We start from the raw sequence: 15,636 nt of genomic DNA, 5'->3' as shown, positions 1-15,636 counted from the left end.
CAGGCCTGCCTACACTGACTGCCTGATCTAAAGATGGCTTCCTAGCCTGACTCATGGAAGCATTGACGCCGACCATACTGCTGCCCATCAGCACTTCATTGACTTTCTCCATTCTACACGGGGTGCTCACAAGCCAGATGAGGCGCTGCACACTTCACAGAACAGGTGCGCACCACAGCCCTTATGCCACCAATAAAAGTATCTAACACGGTCTCCATCTGCTTCGCATCAGCTAAAAAGGGAACCAGCACAGGACAGAGGAGAGCAGACCTCCCCGATGGAGCTCACTAGAGAAGGCCTGCTGGCTGCACAACCAGAAAGCAAGATATACAGGCCTCTCTGGACCAATTAAATACAGACCTCTCTGGCCAGATCTCTTCTCTCCAGCAAGATGTTGATGCTGCAGGGTCTAGGGTGCTGGAACTGGAGGACCAGACACAAGCACTTCATGACCCCACATCCAAGCTGCAAGAAAAACAGCACGATCTCTAGTCGCAACTTCATTAGGTTCTCATGAAGACGGAGGATCTCGAAAATAGATCTTCACGAGAGAACATATGCAGCCAAGAGCTGGAGGAAGGAGCGGAGGGACCAGCCCTGGGACCTTCGTAGAGGGCCTATTCGCTGAGAAACCAACAAACAGGAGAGCAGAGGCACACACAAGATGTACTTGTTAAGCTACACTCTTTCACGACAAAAGAAGCAATCCTACAGGCGGCACAGAAAAAAGAGGAGACCTCCTTTCAAGGATATGAATGTGCCCTTTACCAGGATTTGTCCCCCTCCACATTAGCACATAGAAAGCAACTGCAGCCAATAACAACAAAGCTACAGGAAGACAACATCCGCTATTGATGGACTTTTCCCTTTGGACTCGCTATTGAATACAACAACAAATCAAGACACACCACTGAACTGGAATAAGGCCAATGCATTCTGGGCCTCCCTATCTCAGTCGATGATGGGAATCCAGGTCCTATGACAGGAACAGGGGCACAGCAAGGAGGGGCAAAGCAGTGACACACAATATCTAAAGGCAAACCTAACTCAAGATGACAGCGAGGTAGCGATGCAGGTTCTCACTGCGAAGAGAAGTGTTCCTCAACTCTGCTGTGATATCTGTAGTTACACATGCGAAAGGAGAGGGTCTACAGCCAGAAGAATTCTGACACTATCCTCACGATGAGTTGACTGCAGCAGACTCCAGTCCACACCAACCTCAGAGACTATGCTCGACTTAAAGCATCCGGCAACCGTGGTTTCGGGCTATGACCATGGTGCCTATTACCATATGGTTTTTCCTCAAGTTCGAACTTGTTAGGAGCCTGTTGGCTCTGCAGCATACGGTTCTGAAGGAAAAACTAGAGTTTTTCTTATTTGGGAATAGGGTTCCTGGTGGTGGTACTGGGAGTTTTTACAGCATCTTTTGACGCATTGGGAATGCAAGCATTCTACCTAGAGACAGATGGGCCATGTGGGAGTGTGGGGACATGACTGAAGAGATGGAGAGACAGAGACATGAGGTCTAGTTTAGAGCTGCACAGGATACAAACAGTCCTAAAATGGTTTCCTTAGCCTCCTGGAATGTGAAAGGATTGAATCTGCCCCTTAAACGGCTACAAATCTGGAAATTTCTTGCCGACTGAAAGTTCTATGTAGTAGCGTTGCAAGAAACACACCATAAAAAGTTTGATGAACTTAGACTCCATCATAGAAATTACCCCCTAATTTACAGGTCCTCTGCTAACTCCAAACAGAGAGGGGTGGATCTCCTATTCCACAGTGTGGCTAAATTTCAACCGGTCGACATAAAGACAGACAAGAATGGTAGGGCAATTATGGTGAAGGGGAAACTAAGAGTTAGGCTTTGCACACTCCTCTCCCTCTGTGCGCCCAACACTGGCCAGGCGATGTTCCTGACCACTCTCCTGGATCAGAAAAGTGCTTTTGCGAAGGGGCCTGTGTTGCTTATGGGACAATTTAACCTTATGTGGCATGCCAAGCTAGACAGTACGTACCCACACAGGGCAGCTATTAGCAACTTCCCAAAGGGTTTCAAGCAGAAAATGCAGGCCTTTGGCCTGAAATATGCATGGTAATCACTAAACCCCACTACTAAAGACTATTCATTTTTCTCACATGTCCATTTGTCCTTAGATTTGATCACATATTTGTTAGTCAATCCATGCTAGGATCCTTACAGGTGGCTACAATGCTCCCAATGACGATTTCGGATCACAGCCTAGTGACTATTAGACTCTCCTGGTGAAGCAGGGGGCAGGGCACTCCAAGATGGCTTTTTCCACTCTCCATTACTAGGGATAGGGTACTGAGGTACGAATAATGAACTGCCATTCCAGAATATTTTTAATTGAACCCAACCCAAGCCACATCTTCTCAGAATAACTGGGACGCTTTTAAAGCAGTCATCAGGGGCAGATGTATCCAGTTGAACTCCACACTAAATAAACAAAGGGCTAAGGAATGGGAAGAGTTAGAGATGGAACTGGAGAAGGTAGATAAGGCATATAAGACCACACCATTCTGAGTGCTGCAGTGCCAGCTTAGTGCATTTAAGGGGAACATTAAGGCGATTTATACGAACAGGGCTGCATACACACTCTTGAGACTTAGGCAGATATCCTACGCACAAGGGGGGAAAGTGGGTTCTCACTTAGCATGACAGCTGCGTGAGAAAAGAGAGCGAGAATATATATGGGACATTCAGGATGTGAGTGGTGTACTGACTCACTCAGACGAGTCCAAAGCCCGCATTTTCTAACAGTTCAATGGGGACCTTTACACTGGATTACCATCAGACCCATCTGTGCAACAGCAATATCTAGACTCGCTAGACCTCCACCACATTTAGCAGGCTGAGAGCGATCAATTAAACAAGCCTATCACGGCGAGCAGGTGAGACAGGCAATCGTGAGGTTTGAACTCTGATGGCACACTTCTACAAGATTTACATGGCGGACTTGCTCCCCCACCGCACAGCTTTATTTAATGCTATAGCTGATGTCTCCTTGGTGTCAACCTCCATGGCTGAGGCCGTGGTCACAGTCATCCCCAAGCCAGGGAAAAACCCTCACACTTGCGCCTCCTATAGGCCTATTGCTTTGTTGAACTTAGACACCAAAATATTCTCTGCAATATAGGCTGCACGCTTAATGCCTGCACTAATCCACCCTGATCAATCTCGCTTCATGAAAGCCAGACAGACGCATGACAACATCTGAAGGACAATACACCTGATTCAAAAGGTTTCCAAATTTAAGATTACAGTGATATTGGTGGGTTTAGACACAAAGCAAGCCTTTGCCAGGGTGGATGGGTAGTTTCTCTTCCTTAGCAGGCAAACGTTCGGTTTTGGGGATAGATACCTAAACATGGTTAGGGCTAACTATAGGCAGCCGCACTCCAGAGTTCAGGTCAATGGCGTGTCATCTCTCCTGTTTGATTTAGGCAGGGCTACCTACTTCCCCCCCTCCTATTTGCCCTTAGCATTAAACCCTTGGCTACTCGATTTAGGGCAAACCCAGAAATCAAGGGCATTCACTTTAAGGGCACAGAGCACAAGGCCTCCCTCTTCGCAGAGAATATTCTGCTGACACTCATGGCCTCTGGTCCCTCGCTTCTGGAAATACAAACAGAACTGGGTGAATTCAAAGGGATGGCGGGTTTTAAGGTTAATTTGTCAAAACCCTACATTCTGAATCTCTCAGTCTCTGAGATGGAGACTCAGCAACTCTGAGGGCAGGCATCCCTTCAATGGGCTAGACGTTCTCTGAAATACTTAGATATTCAACTCACTCAAAGATCTCAGACCTGTTTAAAGCAAACTATCCCGTTTTACTGTCACAGATCCAGCAAGAGCTTAAACGCTGGAAGTCATTATACATTTCCTGGCTCGGGTGGATAACTGCCATTAAAATGACACTGCTTCCCAAGCTGCTCTATCTGTTCCTGGCACTCCCAGTCCACTTGGACCGAGATCTATTACCACAGCCTCGCTCCCTCATTACTAAATTAATTTGGCAAGGGGGCAGGGCACTACTTCGTTCCATGTCCTACGCCGGCCCAGAAGGAGGGGGGTGTAGCACTTCCGTCCTTTTCACTTTATTACGAAGCAGCACAACTCAGAGTGATGGTGGAATGGCCCAAGAGAGAGTCCAACAAGCAATGGCTCCACATGGATGGGGCCATAGTGGGAAGGACAATATGAGATGTGCTCTGGAAACAGAAAAAAGACAGGCCGGCCAAAGCTTACATGTACTACTCTCAAGGTCTAGGATGAGGTTACAAAAGATGAGATGAACAACCTTCCACTCATCCTACACTCCCTTCCACTTCAATACAGATTTTCCTCCAGATATGCGGCAAGGGCCATTTGACGGGTGGCGGGAGAGAGGACGCCTGTGGTTCTCCAACCTATTCCACAACTTTGAGACGCGTATAGGGGAGACCTGTGTACTGGTCCTCCTGTACGCGGGTGACGCTGTGCTTTTGTCACGTACAGGGGTCGGGCTCCAGCGGTTATTAGACACCTTTGGTCTATTCATGAATTCTCTAGACCTTAAAATAAATGCTAAAAAATCACAAATAATGATCATGGGAGGTGGCTCACGGTGTAAGAGAGTGAAAACTTTTTATTGTTGTAAGGAAGAACTAGGCAGAGTGTCCACATTTCCATACTTGGGGATAATTTTTGAGGACAAAGGAAGCTGGGGTCCACAAATAAAAAGTAGAAACAGCGCCCTTGTGAGAACATCGTCGGCCATTATGGGCTTTAGTAGACGATTGGGGGCAAGACAAATCTCAACCCTCATGAATATCTATAAATCTAAGTGCCTGTCTGTTACCACCTATGGCTGTTCATTATGAGGCTATGGTCCAACAGACTCTCTTCAAGTGACAGAGAATACATTTTTTAGATCAGTCTTGTCTGTACCCCATTCTACGCCATCTTACTCTATCCACTCGGAGTTGGGGGCAGGTTTTATAATAGACACAATTAGAGTGGCTCCTTTAATTATGTGGCTTAAGACTTGGCTGAATGATGAATTGTCCCTTAATCGGTCTATCCTCAGAGATTGTCTTTCACTTGATAATGTACATAAAATTAAGCGGCTGACTTATGTAAAAAATGGGTTCAACGTACTGGGAAGATCTGAGCTCTTTTCCTCACTGGAAACAATCACATATAAAGACATTGACATAACCAAAAGGGATATGCATATGAGGTTGGCCTCAGTAAGAGAGGAAAAGGAGCTCATAAAACCAACTGTTAGAGCTAACCTTTTGGTTGCCAATCTCCCAGGTCCTGAATTTTACCTTACCTTGGTTAACCGCCCCTTTCATAGGTTCCTTTTAACTCGCTTCCGTCTAAATATGATAATCTGATATTAGGTCAATATCCAACATGGTGTAAGCCTAAACAATCATTACCTTGTTCCTGCGATAATTTTTCGTCGCAGGATACTATGCATTTCAAGATGTTTTGTGCTCATTTTATAGAGGAGAGGAGAAAGTTTCTTGTGCCTGTTCTCAAAAAGGCAGGGTTTTTGCAAGTTAGGCCAGCACTCCTTTACCTGCAGCTACTAAACAACAACAACTAAACAACCCTAGTGTCATCTTCCATGTAGCCAGCTATCTGGTGGGTGCTGTGCGTTCAAAGAACAGGCTTATGAGAAACGCGAGATTGAACATATCCTCATGAAGTTTGCTTCTTGTTTTATAAAGGACACCGTGTATTGGGAGTAAAGACAACGGAGGAGAGAGTATTTTATAGTGTGATAAATGTTGATTTTATGAAATTAGTGATGTATTTTTAAATCCTATTCCTTCTCTCGTTTTTAATATGATTATCTTTTTAAAAAGTATATTTTAAATTGTGAATGATGTGTGTTTTGTTTTGTATGAATTATTGATATTGTATATTTATTGTACTGCGCCTTTTTTTGATATTGATTTATCGCAATAAAGTATTTTGACTGACTGACTGACTTTGAGGTGCTAACCTTTACAAGTTGCCAACAGGACTTTCCAGTTCCGAGTAGCAAGCATTTTCACTGTCTGCAATTCAAACACTGGTTATCCCAATAACAGATGAGGGAAGCAGCCACCAGAGAGCATACATAGATGGATAAGGATACAGAGGGTGGGGTCAGCAAAAGGGGCGATCGCAGCACTTTACTCAATGTTACTATCCACAATTCATGCTCCACGAGCACGCTATCAATCGTTCTGGAAACAAGTAGGGGGTAGAAACATTGCAGAAGAGGAATGGCATCACATATGGTCACACATTTCCAAACATAATCACTCATTGTCTTTAAGGGAAGTCCACTACAAGACCCTGTTCAATTGGTAACTATACCCCTCCAAGCTTACAAAGCTATTTCCAGACACTTCCGAGCTATGTGGGCATGGTTGCTGCCTTCTTGGGGATTTCCGTAACATATGGTGGGATTGTCCCTCAATTAGAGCTTTTTGGGAAGAGATTTTATCACATATTTAAGATATGCTGGCTTACCCCATTCCGACATCTATAGAGGGGGTACTCTTGGGCGTTAGGGATCCTGATTTTGGGCATAAGACGAGGGAGGACAAGGCTATCTGGTGGGCTTGGCTTGGGGCTGGCAAAATTACTATAGCACCAGCATTAAAAAAGAAGGAGGCACCTGCTCTATCGCTTTGGCATTTGCGTCTCTGGGGCTCCTCACCATGGAACGAATGGCTGATATCTTCAGGGATGAATCCAAAAACTTTGAATACAAATGGAGCCGGTTGATCGCTTTCTTGTCCCAAGGCCTTCCCTCGGCAGTATGTCGACCTTCCGTCAGAGCTATGCACCTCTTTCAGTTTTAAGCTAACAACCACCAAGCCCGATCTAGTGCCCCAAATTATTAAGGAAGGCTCGATATCTGTAAGACAGGTGTTCCCCAACTGCACATCTCAAAACTGACTGTTCACAAGCGTACTTTAAAGCTAACACCACCACCAGGGAGGGAGGGGGGATGGGCTGGTTATGGGAGGGGGTTCTTCTTTCTTTTTCCGTTGATTTGAATTGATTGGGGGATGTCTCCCATTGTTGAGTGTTGGTAATATAGACATGACTCGCAAGGCGTTACAATGGCGTGGAGAGTTTCCAAAGTAAGAAACTGAATCTGTATAATAATTGCTGGAACTCCTGCCTGATTTGCAATGTGTTATATTCTATGCAGAATTCTTGTTGAATAAAAAGAACTTTGACAAAAAACAATGTTGCTGGATGCTTCTTTATTCACAAAATAAATATGTGCACGTACATAGATGATATGAAAATTCTGGCCCAGTATCTACTGGACAATATTTTGCGGTATATGTCATCGACAATGCAAAAGTCATTGTCTAACTCATTTTCATAACACAATTAATTATGGGTACAGTTGCCTTCTCTCACATAGTCTGTTCAGCTACAGGGACACTCTACCCATAAAACAATTTTGAAGAGGATGTTGCTACATTGTGGGAAGTTTTTTATAGGAAATTAATGGCAAAAAGTTGATCTATCAGCTTTCTCAATGCTTGCTCAGTTGTGTATCACACCTCACCCTAACTTATGAAGAATTAGGGAATCATAGAGTTTACTTAAAATAATACTGTTTCATGGTCTAACTCACTTCTATCTTCCTAAGTCAAAATAAGGTATAGAAACCTCATGTTGTGGTGGTGTCTGAAGTTACCCTTTATGTATAGTATGAAGAATATCATGGGAATAATCTAAAGGTTCAGCTTTCCCACTGAATCTATGCCAATGTCTTCTCTCAGTGGAATTAGAAACAGAAGTTCCTCTTAACTGCACTGCTTCTTAGTCAGAACTGCCCAAAATCTATTGTTTAGTTGCCTTCTTTTTGATTTTGAACTGATCCTCTCTACCCTTATTGGCTTGTCATTGCAGCTGCCAGTTAGGAAATATTAAGATTTCCCAATAAGCCAGTCCACAAATGGTTATTGCGATGGCACTTGATGTTTTTTTAAACATACTTGAGCCATGTATTTATGAATGTATTTATGAATAGTAAGGTCCCATGATGCCAGGTCTTCTTTAGTTATGTTTCTCTAATCTGGCAACTGGATGTTCAAAATACTCTGTGAATTGGTGCGACATCAGCTTGAACAGCTACCTATCCAAACGCTCCATCTATTGGTGATAACTACAATGACTGTACCCATTCCCAGCTTAACAGCTGGCTCCCAATATGTAGAAAAACTCTAAATCTGTTGTTTCCTAGGAAAGCGAGATGCCAAAGGCTTTGTGCAGTGGATGCAGAGAAGGGCCAGTCCTGCTGCTGTTGAGCTCAAAGATGAATCCAGCATTGAGACATTCATCGCGTCCAAGAATATTACTGTTGTTGGTTTCTTCAAAGTAAGTGTCTGATTGCAGGGTAGTAAGTGTATGGGCAGAAAGACTATATGAGTGTACAAGTGAGAATATGGCTACCTAGTTTCAGGGCTTTAGGCGAGAGATAAATGTTGGCTGCTAGAGAGAAAATGCAGTTATGACATCATGAAATACATTTTTGCTTTTGTGTTCAAACTATTTTTCATAAGGGTTTGCCACTCTTTGATTGGTGGGGAGCAGGAAGTTTGCCAGGAAATACTATAACAGTTTTCTTCAAAGAAGTTGGAAATTTAGAATGTTTCTTAATAACTTTTCTTCTGTAGAATTAAAGGATGTGACCGTATCCTATCAGTGGTGTAATGTAAAATGAAGACACCGCTGCAGAATATGAGGGGCCCACATGTCTCTCATGTCTCAAAGATATTCATTGGCCTTGGCTGGTTTGGGGGGCCCTTAAGGGTTGAGGGGCCTCATTAGCTGCAGAGGCTACAGGGGCCTATATCACGCCTCTGAAGTCTGTGGTTGTTTGCTCATTATTTTTGCAGCCTCAATATGGAAGTCTTGCAGAAATGTGTAAATTTCAATCAACGAGCAACGACCTTTTGCTTACAAAACCCTTCTCAGATTGCATATAATATACAGTTTTAATTACTCAGGCCTTTATTTACTGGGATTTGTCGTAGGGCAGTGCCGCAAGTTAGCATACTGCTGTGCCCTACGCCAAAGTGAAAGGGCAGGAATGCACTGTATTTATGAATGCCATCAGGCAAGGGTGTCCGTGTTTTTGGCAGGATTGTTTTTGTGCAGAAATGGGCACCTTCCCCCACAGAAAAAAAAACCCTAAGAAGAGTTTTCTTCTTTCTATTTGTGCTGCAGAATGAAGCACACATGGAAAGAGGAAATAATGAGGAGAAATAAATACATTTTCCTTGTTACACCTCACTTCAGGAGGCATAAGGATTTGGCACGTCCCCAGGTTTACATGGTCTTGCAAATCTGGGGCTGTGTCTAAATCCATGGGTGTTATGTGGAAAAACTCACCGCAACGCACATGGACAAAGCAGTGATTTCCACTGCCTTGCCTTACTCCATATCTATGAGGCCATCCAAAGCCACACATAGTGGCTTTGCTAACCTCATCGATATGATTTTGTAATCTGCGCCGCTGGAACATCATAAAAAGTGATGCTCATGCGGCGCAGGGAGCTCGTAAACAGTCCCCTCACTTTCTCCAAATATATTTATAAATATATTGAGGCTTAGGCAAGTTGAACAATTAAGCAAGTAAAACAAAAAGACAGCCCACACACAATGGGCCAGACTTACAAAAGTATCACCGAACACAGCGCAGCAGCATTTCTGGCTACTGTGCTGCGTTGCATGACAGGGAGGGAGCAGGAGAGCACCATATCTACAGAGATAGTTCACTCTCCTCCCCTCTCCCTACGGCCGGTACAGAACTTTGCTGCAGAGTGTCATGCACACACCTTTGCACCACAGTGCAAGAGGTTATGAGTCAGTCTAGCATAGGTTTTGTACTGGAAATGTTACCTCCCAGTACAAAATAATATGCCTAGACAATGTTTGGAAAGTTTTCCTACTTTGTATGTATGCTGTACAGTGAAGCAAGTCAAGAAGAAAAGGAAAATTAAAACGTTTCTCCTTTTGAAGCCTTCTTTCAAGTGGCTTTATTGTTTGACACAAAACGGTCTACTATTGTTAGTATATACGTTTTTGAATTAAAAGGATGGGTAGTTGCATGGGAATGAAGGCGGTGGTGATGTGGGTGGTTTGGAGTTGGCGGAAGACATGGGCTGCTTTTCTGATGGAAACAACCTGCAGACAGTGAGCTCAGTTCCTGGGAATATGTAATTCCTACGATTTATCAGTTTAACTCAACTTCTCAAGTAGTTACTTCACAGAAATAATTTATTCTTTTATAACATTTTTTTAAATATCATCATATAAGTAATCAATTAGATTGAGCATTAGACAAGTACCTCATTGTCATATTTAGTACACATGTTCATATGTATATATACATTATCACAATCTGACAATATTATAGATCAATACACATGTGTACATATAATATCATCACATAGTTCGAAGTCCAAAACATTTCATGGCACTCTAATTTCAAGCAGTCCGGAGCCCAATGCATTTCGGGAATAAGATTTCCCTTCATCAGGGGCGATGGCCTAAAAAAATAATAATAATAATGATAACCATGATCTAATGAATGTGTCTCATATGAAATATCATAATAAATAATGAATAATACTGCACTCACGGGAGCATGCCTCAAAAATTACACACAATGTAGTGCAGGAAATTGTCTAGGAGGTGATCATAAGTATATGATATTTGTGAACGCACAGAAGTGTATGATGCTGATTAGAAAAACTTGTGTCCCACTTACTGACTCATGCCAAAAGACTTATCATGTGAAGAAAAGTGCACTAAGGGGTGAACACATTCAAGAATGTGAAAACACTTGTCTACCTACGATGTGCTGTTATCGTGTGCCACAAATAAAATCATGATGTGAAACTGGTGATCAGACCCACTTGACCACATGCTAAATTCACCAAACATCAAGAACTCCTAAGCAGTAAATCTACCTCTTCAGGTATACAGTGGAGAAGTGTGGCTCAGGGGTTAGAGGAGACAGACCCGGAAGCTGAGATCGGCCCTGGACCAGGGTTCAATTCCCCGCCTCGGCGGGTCTTGGGCTAAAAATTCCACGGTCTCGATAATTCTCGCTCCGGTGCCTTCTTGACTCACGGGTTCACGCTCTGCGACTCTGGGCAATAGCTTGCTTAATCTCCACAACGGCCCCTCGCGGCGGGATGCCTGGCTTTCACCTTGTGGATACCCTGCCGGGGCCTCTCACAGGGGAATACCAGGACGGGTTCCCTAGGCAAGCGCCAGGATGCCCTTTGTGGTGACAGGTCGCGCTATATAAGTATACCTACATTTACATTTACATACAAACGTCGATCTTTACCGGAGTAATATATCACTGCCTCTTGCAGGAACCGTGACTGCCTATTAATAATAAACGGAGCGAAACCATAAGGATTGATAACAACATCCAATCTTTGTCAGCTGATTATGATCTCGATAAGAGGAACCTCCAACAGACCCTTGATAAGGGTAATGCACGATGTTACTACTCGAACATAAACAGTCGCACTTTGTTCCATTTTGCTTTAAAACCATCGTGAACTGATAAACGCATCATTTATATAAAAAATGCCAAAATCTGTGCAGCAAACATAAATAATGTAATGACAGTCACTGACCTCTGAACAAACGCGAAATAAATGCCAGCAAAAAAACGCTGTTGGTGTTGGAGTCTATATTCCTCTTGTATTCGACTGGCCCAGAATGTCGACAGCCTGAAATAAGCCATCATGTCAATTCATACTAAAAAACACAAGGTTTGTTGTACTAGTTTAAAAAAAACTGCACATACTAATTCGTACCTTAGCGCGCTGAGCGGTAACTCCACTGTCTCTTTAGAGTACTGTATGTTTGTCCAATCTTTGAACGCCAAAATGAAGACCTGCACGTGATCGTGTAAACTAATTAATATTCTCTCAGAGTAAGAACCGTGCTGCACGTATTTCCAACCCCTAACGAGTTCTTAAAGCAAATCAAGTCTGTCGTACCTGTGTTGGAACAACACAGCCTCCGTGTTTTGCAGCCTCCGACCGTACTACTGTGCGCTGTTACCGCGGAAGGATACTATACAAGGAATAAATAGTCCAAGCTGAGTGCTCCTCGCTCGTGATACCAAGGATTTGTGGGATTTGCAGTGCACTCACTTTTCAACCACTAACACTCCAGCAAATCTGCGTGTGCTGCACGATTATAGGGGTATTGTTCAACTAGTGACCATAAAAGAGATAATTTATTATTCATAGTGCTGTGGCGTACCGCGTGTACACCACTAATGAAGAAAATGTATACTAGTAAAACGAGGATATCTGATGTGCCTGTCACAGCTATCAAATGTCCCACGCTACTCAATCATTGCGAGTTCTCAATATCAGGCCAATGTTGTTCACGAAACCGTAAACCCCTAAAGGTAATAACAATCAATGTTTCCCGAACGTTGAAATTAACTCCCTCTTGATGTGCGGGATGAATCACCAAAGCCTAAGGTACTTAAAATAAAAAAGTGAATTTGTGTTTATAACGTGTAAATAGCAGGGTGGATCTACTAAATAAATGTGTGATGTGATAAAGAAACAAGTATGAGGTGAAATATACATAAAAAGGTGTTCATACAATAGATGCAAAGTACACTGTGCTTGTTCATGAATTATCAAACCTCATTACATGTAAAACTGCTGTTAGGATTATAACAAACCATACATGAAGGTGACATTATTCGAGCCATAAAGTGTACAATGTTTGAACCTGAGTCAATTACATATAAAAAACATGTTTGCTATAGATGCCAACATATAAAAGATCTTAACAGGAAAGAGTCATAGTATAACCATGACCTCAAGTTCTATTTGCAATATATCACACAGAAAAAACCATACGTTAATGAATCTCCGATTCCCAGCATAAATTGAATTCCATGTACTAATAGTACAATGCAACCACTCTCTGTTGTTCTAATTGCATATAAACCAATGTACTAATTAAAAAATCGTTGTACTGTTCATAGCAATATAATGTGGGTTTACAAAAAACAACTCAGGTCTTGCCTATCATTTAAGCCCAAAGGGGCCAGTGTCTGAAGATGATTAATCCAAAAAACCTCTCTTTGTAGTGATTTCTCACTTTTATCCTGACCCTCTAGTTTGGGCACTACCTCTACAATTTGCACTCTTAATTGGGCAATATTGTGATGAGCCTCAATCCAATGGGTTGCCACTGAGGATGTTCTGTTTACGGTACGAATAGTACTTTTGTGTTCAGTTAATCGAAGTTTAAATTTGCAATCAGTCTTGCCTATATAGGCTTTGCCACGAGGACACTTGAGACAATATATTTTATGAGCAGTATTGCAGTCTGCAGTGTGTCGTAAAGAGATTTTTTTTTACCAGATATGGGGTGAGCAGTGTGTTGTCTACCGTAATGTTATTGCAATGTGTGCAGTTGTGCCATTTAAATGTACCTTTGTGCTGCATGGATTTAGTTGGTTTAATGGACGTTTTTATCATATCATGCAAATTTTTGCCTCTGGTCAACGCAAATATAGGTTTTTCATCATGCCATTAAAATCTTTCTCATTTTGTAAGAGGTCCCATCGATTGAGAATAATCTTCTTTACACATTAGAGACCGTGGAATATTTAGAGATAAAGGTGATGGGTGTTCCTTCTTTCTTTGGTGTGATGGCTAGCAATGTAGCCCGATCTTTAGTGGCTACTCTATCGATACTCTTTTGAAGAATTTCAGGAGGATATCCTCTGGGTTCAAATTTTGCTCGGTGCAATTTCAGTTGTTGAGCAAATATATCTTCTTCTGAACAAATCCTCTTGATCCTGAGGAAATGGGAATATGGTAAATTATGTATCAAACTGATAGGATGAAAACTTGAGAATAACAACATGCTATTTCTGTCGGTGGGTTTTGTATATATGTCTGTGGTAAGTTTATGTACCATGACATCCTTCTTCACCAGTACGTCTAGAAAATTGACATGTATTTCACTGACGGAGTGGGTGAATTGAATCCTCAGATTTCTTGTATTCAATTCTCGGATCAGGAACTCCAGTTCTGGTTGTGTTTTGGACCATATGAGGAATATGTCGTCGATATATCGACAATATTGAACGAGACCCTCACTCCAGCTCTCTTTTGTGAGGATATGCTCATGCTTGAATTGTGACATAAAAATGTTCGCATATGCCGGTGCACCTGAAAAACCCATGCTAGTACCGGACAGTTGTCCAAAATACTTGTCCTGCCACTGAAAGTAACTATTGTGGAGACAAAAGTGTAAAAGCTTGAGTAGAAAGATGTTGCTGTCCTGAGGTAGATCCAGTTTTAGGAGAGCCCATTCAGTTGACTCTAACCCTTCTGAGTGTGCAATTGAGGTATAGAGAGCTGTTACATCAATCGTACAAAGTATCCAATCTTTGTTGAAGAACTGTTGTATGACCTCCAATTTGTTCAGGAAATCCATGGTGTCTTTAGTATAGGTGCACCATCCCTGGACAAATTTCTGTAAGTAGTAATCCAAATAGTTGCCGAGTGGATCAAAAATAGAGTTGCACCCAGACACTATTGGACGAAAAGGGGGATCTACCGGATGTTTGTGTATCTTTGGGGTCATGTACAGCTTGGATCTCCTGGGATTTTGTGTAGTCAAGTATATTTTCAACTGAGTACTGATGGTCCCCAACGTCTCTGCTGATTGAAGAAGATCAGCAAGTATTTTTTGGAGTTGCGTGGTGGGATCGTTATCAAGAAGTATGTAGGTGTTCCCATCTTGGACATGTTCATTTACTTTCCAAACATAATACTCTGTGTCCATTATTACTAATGCGTCCCCCTTGTTGGCCGGCTTCAATGTTTGATTTTGATTTTGGGCTATGGAGCTAATGATACGGCGATCAGATTCTGTTAAATTGGACACTTTGGGAGCAGTGTAGGCTATTTTAGCCAAATCTCGTTTGACATTTTCTTCAAAGAAGTCAAGAATTTTATGCGAAATTGGTGCCTGATATTTACTTTTCACTTTAAATTTGGTTGAAACACTTTCTTCTTGTCCTTGAATATCCTGAACTATATTAGAAAAGTAATGTCTCAAACGCAGTTTGCGAATACATTTGTATAGTGCAATGTTCATTTCCAATTCATTAGTTCCAGTCATTGGTACAAATGACATGCCTTTATTGAGAGTAGAGGTTTGTTGTGTAGTTAACGTGGTGGATGAGATGTTGATAATCAAACTACACTCTTGCCGCTGCGCAGAGTTTTTCCTTTGACCTCGCCGTGTTTTGCGGTTGTTGCCTCTACATTTTTTTCGGTCAAGGGTGGAGGTGGTTGACCTTGGTACTGGACCTGGGATAAAAAAGAAACGTTTGTTGAAGTTGTCGCTGTTTGTGGAACCCCAACTTGAGTTCCAGCAGTTGTCTGTACTTCCGGTCCTGTTCTCAATTTGCTGATAGGCTGTCTTGTGGAAGAAATGTCTTGATCTGTAGTAACGCTTTCTTCACTAGATGTGTTAGCTCTGTTGGGGGTGAAACAATTTCTAGCATAGACCTCAGCCCA

General features: G+C 42.4%; 1 protein-coding gene across 2 annotated transcripts in view; it reads left to right on the top strand.

The window, feature by feature from the left end:
• PDIA2 (protein disulfide isomerase family A member 2) overlaps positions 1–15,636 on the top strand; it is an 885,792-nt gene that overhangs the window by 100,012 nt on the left and 770,144 nt on the right. For both annotated transcript variants that reach the window (XM_086941341.1, XM_086941339.1), the window contains exon 3: positions 8,280–8,413. In XM_086941341.1, the coding sequence (XP_086797467.1) occupies positions 8,280–8,413 (134 nt within the window). The remainder of the gene's footprint in view (positions 1–8,279; positions 8,414–15,636) is intronic.

This window comes from Lissotriton vulgaris, chromosome 10, assembly GCF_964263255.1.
Source record: "Lissotriton vulgaris chromosome 10, aLisVul1.2, whole genome shotgun sequence".
Lineage (NCBI taxonomy): Eukaryota > Metazoa > Chordata > Amphibia > Caudata > Salamandridae > Lissotriton > Lissotriton vulgaris.
The sequence above is the reverse complement of the archived record's forward strand: the minus strand, read 5'-3'. Positions and strand labels throughout refer to the sequence as shown.